Consider the following 8,954-nt stretch of genomic DNA (forward strand, 5'->3'; position numbering starts at 1 on the left):
TATTTGTAGGAAATCACTCAACTCTTTATTATTGCGTACCCCACCTACCGTTAAATATGACTAGCTGTGTGCGTAACGGTTTAGGAAACACCTCCATACATTCAATCAAATATGCATGGTTACACAGTGTTATTCTCTGTACTCATGAGTAACTTCATGCCTTCGTGTGTATGTCTGCCTTTATATGCTTGTATATGTGTGAATCCCAAGAACGTGTAAATACATTCAATTTTTTTCATGGTATATAGACACAGCGTTTTCGCACGCACACAGAAACTGTCTGCAGGACTACAAGGTTGACAGATTCCTCATGAGACTTTAGCTTTGAATAGACCCGTAAAGTAGCACACTTATGTCAGTTCGTTAGGACCAATTTATGTCCCCCATATAATTTTTCTAGCCTCTCCTTATTTAAATTATATAACAGTAAAATTATTAACAAAACGTCTTCCACGCGGTTGCTTGGTTCGTTGGTGCATACACGTCTCTCTAACAAGAAATATTGTCCGTTCTTTTCTGCTAAACTTAATGTAACTGTAATTTAGGCTATGTCATCCAGAGGCATAATTTGTCTACAGTAGTCTATGTTGAAGTACGTATATTAGTGTGGATATTGGTATGGTACCATAATTTGGAATACATTGATGTCATGTTTGAACAATTTATTCAACTTATTTGGTCATCCTACCTGCAGTTTTATGTAGAAGTCCGGTTACTTATGTAAAAAAATCGAAACAGAGGTTTAACAAGGGTAGTAAGTTCAAATGCAATAGCTGAATTACTTAATTTTTATAGTTACGCACTCGCCGGAACCGGAAGTAACAAAATGTCTCACGCAAGCTTACAGCAAGCTAGTAGGTGTTCTGCAAAGTGTGTGCCAATTACATGAGACTACGTTAGAGATCAATTGGTGAGACAATGTCGTTACGAACGTAAAACACATCGATAATAGTGACAATCTCTTGGAGCTGTTTGGTATACTCCATTCCATGTCTTTTTAGGGTTTCCTCATACTGAGGGTGACCAGAAGCCTGTGGAGTGGGCGCCATTGTCTTCAAAAATGTCGAATAATAGGGAAGAGCGCGAACAGCTACTGAAAAAATTCCCTTGACAACGAAGTTGTGATGTCTGCAAAAAAAAAATCTCTCATTCTAACAACACAACTTCTGAGTAACAATAGTAATCATAATGGTGATAGTTGGCTTTAAATGGTAGTGAAAAATAGCTTCAGCACACTTTATTTACAAATTTCGCTGCAACTTATACCCATATATATAATACTTATTTTTGAAATAGTGTAATAGAACGTGTACGAAAAAAAAATACGAATAAAAAAAAAAAAGTAATTGAAAAGACGTTATCCACTCACTTCTTAAGCGTTTCTCCATATGCGTGTGCTGCACACTGAGCTAAAGCTACTTCTCCGGGCTGGCAGCAGGCCTCCTTAAGGAAACAACAGATAAACGCCAGCGCCCGTTTCAACCATAAAAGTGCGTCCGTTGCCGACCCCTTCGACCATACTGTGCCTAAATCCAGCTCGCGTTGCACCAGCGTTTGAAGAGTCAAACATCGACTGTCCTAAAAACAATAGACATATTGAAACTGATATTATCACTGAATTTTGGCATATACCGAGTAATTTAATTTCAGAGTTTTTTTTGCCTTTACTTATATTTGAAAGCATCGTACGTTTGCTATGGAAGACGTATTTCCTTTAACAGACCTACTGACACGAAAATACCTACTCTTTTTACTAAAAGTGTGGTAATACATATTTGTATCATAACAAATTATAGCCGCACCTTTCGATGCTTTTCCAACTTGTCTATGTTTCCTTGTATATCCATTTTAACCGGGGCAAACGCTGTTGAACCAAGTGCATCAAATACCGGCAAGAGCTCTCGGCAACATTCGAGGAACTCTTTTATGGGGATTTGTTTGTCTACCAGATGAAAATCCCGGAAAGAATGTGTCATTACGCTAAAAAATGTGTTTGGCTCATCTGGTGAACTCGCCTGAAAGTTTATTCAATCAAGGAGAGAATAGCATAAATGGCAGTAACATAAATATGAATAAAGACAAGGAGAAGCGTTTGTTGGCAAATTGTTGTTAATAGAGTGAATATGACATTTGTTTCAATACAGAATGTTCAGACCAATATAGACTAACCTCACAACTGACTTCGGACGATAAGCTGTTAGCATTAAGGTCGTCGGTTAACATAGACACAGAAATACAGTCGTTTTCCTCCTGAAAAGACAATCGTATAGGTTAAAGTTAAAAATCGCTAAAATTACATCATTGTTTTCGTGTTCGTATAATTAGTGTCTACTGCTTATTCCACCAGTGTCTACTGCTGGTATAAACTAAAGAAAAGCAAATGTTTTGAGTTTCATGTGGTGAGTCGCCTTAGTATTACATTTGCGGACGTAGGGATTGCAAAGAAAATAATCAGTATTCGAAAGCAGCCAAATCCGTAAAAGGCAATATAAGCCTAATTATTTCAACGCAACAGATGTCTCATAATATGCGCAGCTGCTTTCGAATAAGATTCAGCCAAAAAGAGTTGATATGAAAGCAAAAATTGAATATTATTCAAAAACACGCATTTGTAAGCTCACCAAGGCGGCTTATAACCTCGTTCTATACCTTTTATTACGCTTAATTAAATTACGTGAGCAGACAGGTTTTGTCACAATTATATCGTCGGGTTTTAAATATTTAATGGTTAGATGTTTCCAGATAAGCTCAAGTTTTGATTTATCATTATCATTGAATTCCTAGTATAATCAACTCCATACAGAGTTACATAATTTTGACATGAGCTTTAGATGTGAGAGTGGATGTATCCCCCATGTACCTGAGTCATTAAAGATGGTCGAGTGTTTTCGTTGCTTCCCAGTAAAATACGTGTACGATGCGAAACATCTTTGTTATTACAGTTGTTATTGTTGCTGGTGCTGTCAAAGGAATCATGTGTCAGTTCGCTATCATTAGGAGCTGTTTCACCGTTGATAAGGGCAGTATTTTTATCCGACTTCTGCGTCGTGGCCCGGTGAATAACTGCGGAAGAAATCTTAACAGATTCTGATGGTGCCGCTAAAGAAGTCGCGGATATCATCCCATGGGCTTCACTCGTTGTTTTTCGCTGGAGTATTTCCAAACACCCCACCATTCCTGTAATTGTACCTGTCAATATTTTCCAACATTGTTATTAATAACCGCATGGCTTTGCTGTTCGTTGTCATATGTGCTGTATTAAACGCAAGCACAATAAAATCGAATGTTTAACTATAAAATATATCATAAGCAGAATTTTCATATAATGAATAACAGTCACGCCCACGTCAAACTATCTTATTCGCTTAGTTTTTCAAAAATAAAACACATTATATTTACTATTTACAGTCGTTCCACAGTTGATATTCCAAATTTGCAAAACAAAAAAGCAATAACATTTTGATGTACCTATTTCGTTCGCTTATACAGCAGCTGCTAGATCTATTAATCACTTCAGTGACAATATATACTTAATCGATTAAGCGATATTCATTCGCTATATATATTTGTTATTTTGTGCAAAGGCTACCATATTCTATATGAAAGTTTCAAGGTGTCTGCTAACCGTGGCTGTTGGTAAATTCGAGCAGCGGCGGCCTCAGCTCCCTTGCGGTGGCCATTCTTAGTCGGTTATCTTCATCGTCTAGACGTTCCGCGCGCTCGATCAGTTTCATCAACGAGTCGAGGCACCGAATAAAGGTATCACAGGTTGAATTTAACGTTGCCGCTGCTTCTAATTTTGCTTGTGTTTCCTGCGACGTTTTGATTGCGTATGCCTAAAATAGTAACATGGATGTTCAGAAGGAGGGATAAAAGAGCAAAAAAAGTAAGGCGAAAGAATTTCATGAGAATTTGGCAAAAATCACTAAATCTATCGAGCCTATAGGTAATTATTTACTGGATATTTCATAATGCAAAGGATCCTGACTGAGAAAACTTGTCTCCCCAGTAGGACAACTATCACGCACTTGTTGCATGACCATATCGCAGCAGAGCTGAAGTTCGGATTTCTTGACTTTGATTGCGTTGGCGTTCACGAACGGTTGTGACGGTGGGCCATTAACACTGTGAACCGCCGCGACAGTGGTAGCAGCTGCAGTTAGCGAAAGGTTACTTTGAGACGTCCCAGCTGAGTAAGCTGACCCAGAGGCTGACGCCTGCTTGACACTTCCGAGTAGCACTAGCCATTGCTGCCGCTCAGTCTCCGACGCAGCCTGTGCATCATTGTGAAAAAAAAAATTAAATAAATGAATACATCGCGCTTGCAATGACAATTAGTTGCAGTAATGTTTACGTGAATGATACGGCACTTGTCGGAAGAAATCGAAGTTTTCTTTTATGACGTATGTTGGTGAAAAGAAACAGGAAAATGCGTTCCAGACGAGTACTTAGATCAATGCATTGACAAAAACAGATCCGTTATTACTAGTACCTTGAGATAGTAACGCTGCTCGGAGGGTATTATAATATCGAGCCGCTTTAAGTCCAGTTGGTGTGGAACAATTTCGCAAGCGGAAATCTTTACACTGCCCTTACAGCCTGCAAATTGATCAGATAAAAATTATCATAAGGATTTGATGCATATTTTTACAGAATTCAATGTGTCATGTTCTTCCCAGATTAGTTGTACATACGATGAACGCAAGCAACCTATTCTGAACGATCTCTCTCTGAGCCGCGTCCGAATCAGCTATACCACATAAATACCTCTTCTAGAAAGAATTAAAGACTTCTGGCTTATTCTTTTGTGTTCATTTATATCGGAGACATCTCCTGCTGGAATGGCTGCGGATCTATCATAAAATGAATTTTCCATAAAAACTAATACACCACTAACATTACTATAGTAGTGGAAAAATGATAAATATTTTTAAAAATAATTTTAACGAGGCGCAAGACTCGAAAACTGTGCGAAAATATTAATTATAGCAAGAAAGTTCAACAAAATTGTAGATAAAACATTTAACACAAAACCACATATAATAGTAGTATGAAGTTAACATACATTAATCTCAAAAATTCATAAAAACGTTAACTTCACAAACCCTGGCGGACTTCTTCCCGGCTTTTGTAATAGGTAAGCACTCCTTGATCGAGTAGAAACCAGCGAGGTTGCCATCCATGCCAATAGTTTGTCCATTTGTATAGGGTTCCCTCCATCGTTGGCCCTAATGTACCAATACTTCCGCCACCTACACCGCCGGCCATTGTCATTACAACGCTCTAGTTTACATTAAAAGGTTCGAGGGCAAATAAATGAACGACGCGTTAGAAGAGCGGAGAGCACAGGCAGACAGTAACCTTATTTTAATTGTAAATCAAACGGACGCATCACTCAGGGAAGCTTCCTTTACGGAATCGTGACTTCCTCATAATTTTAACAATACGTAATATAATTATAAGAATGGCCCGAAGGCATAGCCATATCCGCGAAGGCTTAAAGTATCAAGCAAGTTATCTTGTCCTATAGCGCAGTGTTGCCAGCATGCTTAGCAAGCCCAAAATGCGATGAAATACGTGGAAAATCATTACAGAGCTGTACATATAACACGGTAAGTATGACAATCCCTGTCCACAATACTTATGAGACCGAATTGTAGACTGAAAGAGAAGATACACAAAAACAAAACTGAGCAACAATGAAATGTAAGAAAATAGATTCCATATGACTAAGCTTTTTTTGGACAGACAGGCCTAACTTGTGTCAAATTCTCCCTTGGACGACAAGCATCTTCACCACTTTCGGGTTATAAATCTACCTAATGAATATGTCTAATAGCTATAATGATAATTTAAGAAAAAATAAAAGATCGAACATAAAATAATTAGATATAAGTAAACATTTGCCTATTAGTAAGTCAGGCAAAAAGTCGTGTGCTGTCGACAGCAACCTAAACGACAAAATTTTCGCCGTATGCGGAGGCACACGACAGCAATTATCATTTTCAACTTTCTTTGTTTTTTAAGTAGAAAGTACTTTCATAAATTAATCATTCAAGTTATAAGGACTGACATGGTTACTTACCAGTCAACATCAGGTCATTCGGGATAAGAAATTTGACTGCGAAGTAAATTACTTTATGATCTATGTTGGTAAGTTCAACCTGAATATAATTAGTGCAATTCGTGCAATATGAAATTGACGCATCGACACTAAATTAGAAAGCTAATCGACATCTCAATAAATTTTAGGTTTATATACGAAATACAGGAAGTACTACTTACGTTTCACAACCAAAAAGATAAATATATTTTTTTAAGGCTGTGCTATTTGTTACCCCAAAAATTTTATGCTCAATATTGGCCGCCACTACACGGTGGTCTTCCGGGCTTTAGCAATTTGAAAACTAGGCCAACTAACTCTATGCATGAGAAGTGTATGCGAAGTAATTTTCTACGCAACCTCTGTCGACTCTAAGGCACATATCAACTGAAGCCAAAAACAAGAATTTAAATCAAACATTTTCCAACGCTATGCTACACAATTACGGGAGTAATCTGTCCTACGTCGCATGCTTAGTCAGGTGATCATGATTCAATAATACAATTAATACCAGTTACACGTAATCAGGCCTAATACGAAAGTCCTGCGCAAGCCGATTTCTGTTTAAGGAATGTTTTCCATTTAATACGAAGAATAGAGCTGAGAAATTCATATTTTCAAGAGCGAAATAATATCAATAATTATACATGCAAAATAATACCATTTTCGCATAACTTTGTAAATAATATAATACGCTCTTTCGAATATTTTTTTAGTTCAATTATACGTATTTTTCATGCCAGTACACCAGTTACTGTATACACATATGGCTCCAGTTATTACATTTGAACATAAAAACATCTATATTTCGTTTAACTTACATCTGTTAAATTATGTATGTCCATACGAAGTTGTTTCATGGAATCAACTGTAATTTAACGTTGAACTACAAAACGTATTAACGCAAATCACCATTAAATTAAACAAAATACAACCTAGATATCTAACAAGAAATTTTCAATTACATTTTATTTTACTTAAAAATGATTAAAGCAGCTGTACCTTGGCATATAGAAATTACGTCCAACAAAAAGCCATATTTATACAACGAACAACAAATAAGCCGATAGTCTGCCGTAGGAAACTACTGTTTTGGAACGATACTGTGATATACATTGTGGCACGTGAGTCTTCAGCCTAGGTGGAACAGAAAATATGATGTGTCAATGTTTAATGTTAACTGTTTATAGCTGTCAATCAACGAGCTAGGCCGCTCACTAAATCTGAAAACTTAGAGCGTCGGCGGACACAAATATTAATCACAATTTTACATTCAGATGTTACACTCAAAGCGCTTTCCAAATAATGTGAGATACTAACCGTTTTACGGTTACCCTTAAACCATAATTAAACACATATTGAATCAACATAACAATCTCCTTGTGTAATAAGCACTTGATTGGTTCCTGGAATATGTGTTTTGGGTTTTACGCCTGGTACCTAAACATTGCTTAAGAGGGCTGATTGTTCCTAGCATGAAACAAAGTGTGTCTCTGTCCAGATTTACTACCAGAGATTACCAAGTGAAACTAAGTTATAAGTAAATACGATACTACTGTCACGAAGACCATCTATGCATAAACGTAAACTGGTCATACACAGAGGCAACATTATACTTCAAAAAGAGTCCTCACAATTCAATCAGGTCTGACACTTTGGATTCTATATGGTTAGGCAAACAGTATAAAGCTTGTGATGGTTTTTCGAAATTATAGGGGTTCCCATTAAATTTCTCTTCCTTCAAATACCCATATATAATGCAATTGAATTAATTTTGGATATCTGCTGCCATTTACGTGGCTTTGCCATCGCTCATGACTACTAGCTTAATCATATGCAATTGTGCAACTGATTCCTCTAAATGTTTCCTGAAAAAAATCCTGAGTTACGGGTTAAATGTAATTACAAAAACATTGTCACTACAAAGTGACTCGCAATGGATTTTCATATTAGTTTGACTGTAGGAAATCCATAATGCTAATACGTGGTCGCGAGTTCGCAATAGTTTCGTTCGAATCTCATCGCGTAAATGTTTAATCACTTAATAAAAAGGAAAGAATGGCATCAGCTAATAAAAGAAATTAGAAAAGGATTTAACTAACAATAGGTTTAATCAAGTTGCTTCATAAGTTCCACCTGACTGATTTAATATCCGTCAATAAAATGATGTATAATAAACTTTCACGATTAAAAATGCCTTTACTTATTCGATCAACTCTATTTAAGTTCCGATAGATTCATATGGATTTCATTAAGATTACAATGAGCATAACACAATTCGATACCATTGCTACCATCAGCAATTGCAGCTAAGGCCAAGAAGCCACGTACATTCCTACAAGGCGTGGATATTACTGTATTAGCGGGTGTATTAATTCACCAGCAGAGTTTCACTGTTTGACAACTGTCAAATCACAACATAAACTCACCTGCTCCTAATCCGTACCCTCCGCGCGATACAAACACCTTTCCCTCGATTAGTGGACGACGTCCGCTGCTTTAGTAGAAACGAACAGTGAAGGCATGGAAACCAGCGACTGTAAAGCGGGGAAGGAAGTACTGCAATGAACACCACCAACGTGGTTTCGCCACCAACTAACCGCTGTACTTTTTACAGTAGTTCATTAAGCAGTTGTTTAACATTACTTTAAGAACCTTTCAAAGCGGAGGTCTCAATACAAGAAATAGGAAGGGATCGAGCTCTACAAGGGTACACAATATTCGTTGGCCTTTCGAATAGCTAACTGGAGCTTACTAGCCGCCCAAATTAGAATTATAAAGTAGAATTATTGCGATGTATGATAAGCAATGTTTTAATCAATAAAAGAAACGAACTCTTCCAAACCGTAGC

At 37.2% G+C, this 8,954-nt stretch overlaps 1 protein-coding gene across 5 annotated transcripts; it reads right to left on the reverse strand.

The window, feature by feature from the left end:
* Positions 1–8,812, reverse strand: LOC111247011 (pleckstrin homology domain-containing family A member 8-like). Of its 5 annotated transcripts, none has more exons than XM_022797525.2 (10): positions 8,533–8,812; positions 5,106–5,283; positions 4,493–4,599; positions 4,029–4,274; positions 3,626–3,836; positions 2,861–3,189; positions 2,170–2,250; positions 1,803–2,015; positions 1,370–1,578; positions 1–1,128 (listed from the first exon to the last, which is right to left on the reverse strand). In XM_022797525.2, exons 2-10 carry the CDS (start codon positions 5,272–5,274, stop codon positions 897–899), a joined length of 1,797 nt encoding a protein of 598 aa, XP_022653260.1. In that variant the 5' UTR covers positions 5,275–5,283; positions 8,533–8,812; the 3' UTR covers positions 1–896. The 5 variants fall into 5 exon arrangements, with proteins under 5 accessions (XP_022653260.1, XP_022653261.1, XP_022653259.1 ...); XM_022797526.2 differs by having other exon boundaries at positions 8,435–8,533; XM_022797524.2 differs by lacking the exon at positions 8,533–8,812 and adding an exon at positions 8,389–8,526.
* Positions 8,813–8,954: the final 142 nt, after the last annotated feature.

Source organism: Varroa destructor, unplaced genomic scaffold (genome assembly GCF_002443255.2).
Source record: "Varroa destructor unplaced genomic scaffold, Vdes_3.0 BEIS01000003.1, whole genome shotgun sequence".
Classification (NCBI taxonomy): Eukaryota; Metazoa; Arthropoda; class Arachnida; order Mesostigmata; family Varroidae; genus Varroa; species Varroa destructor.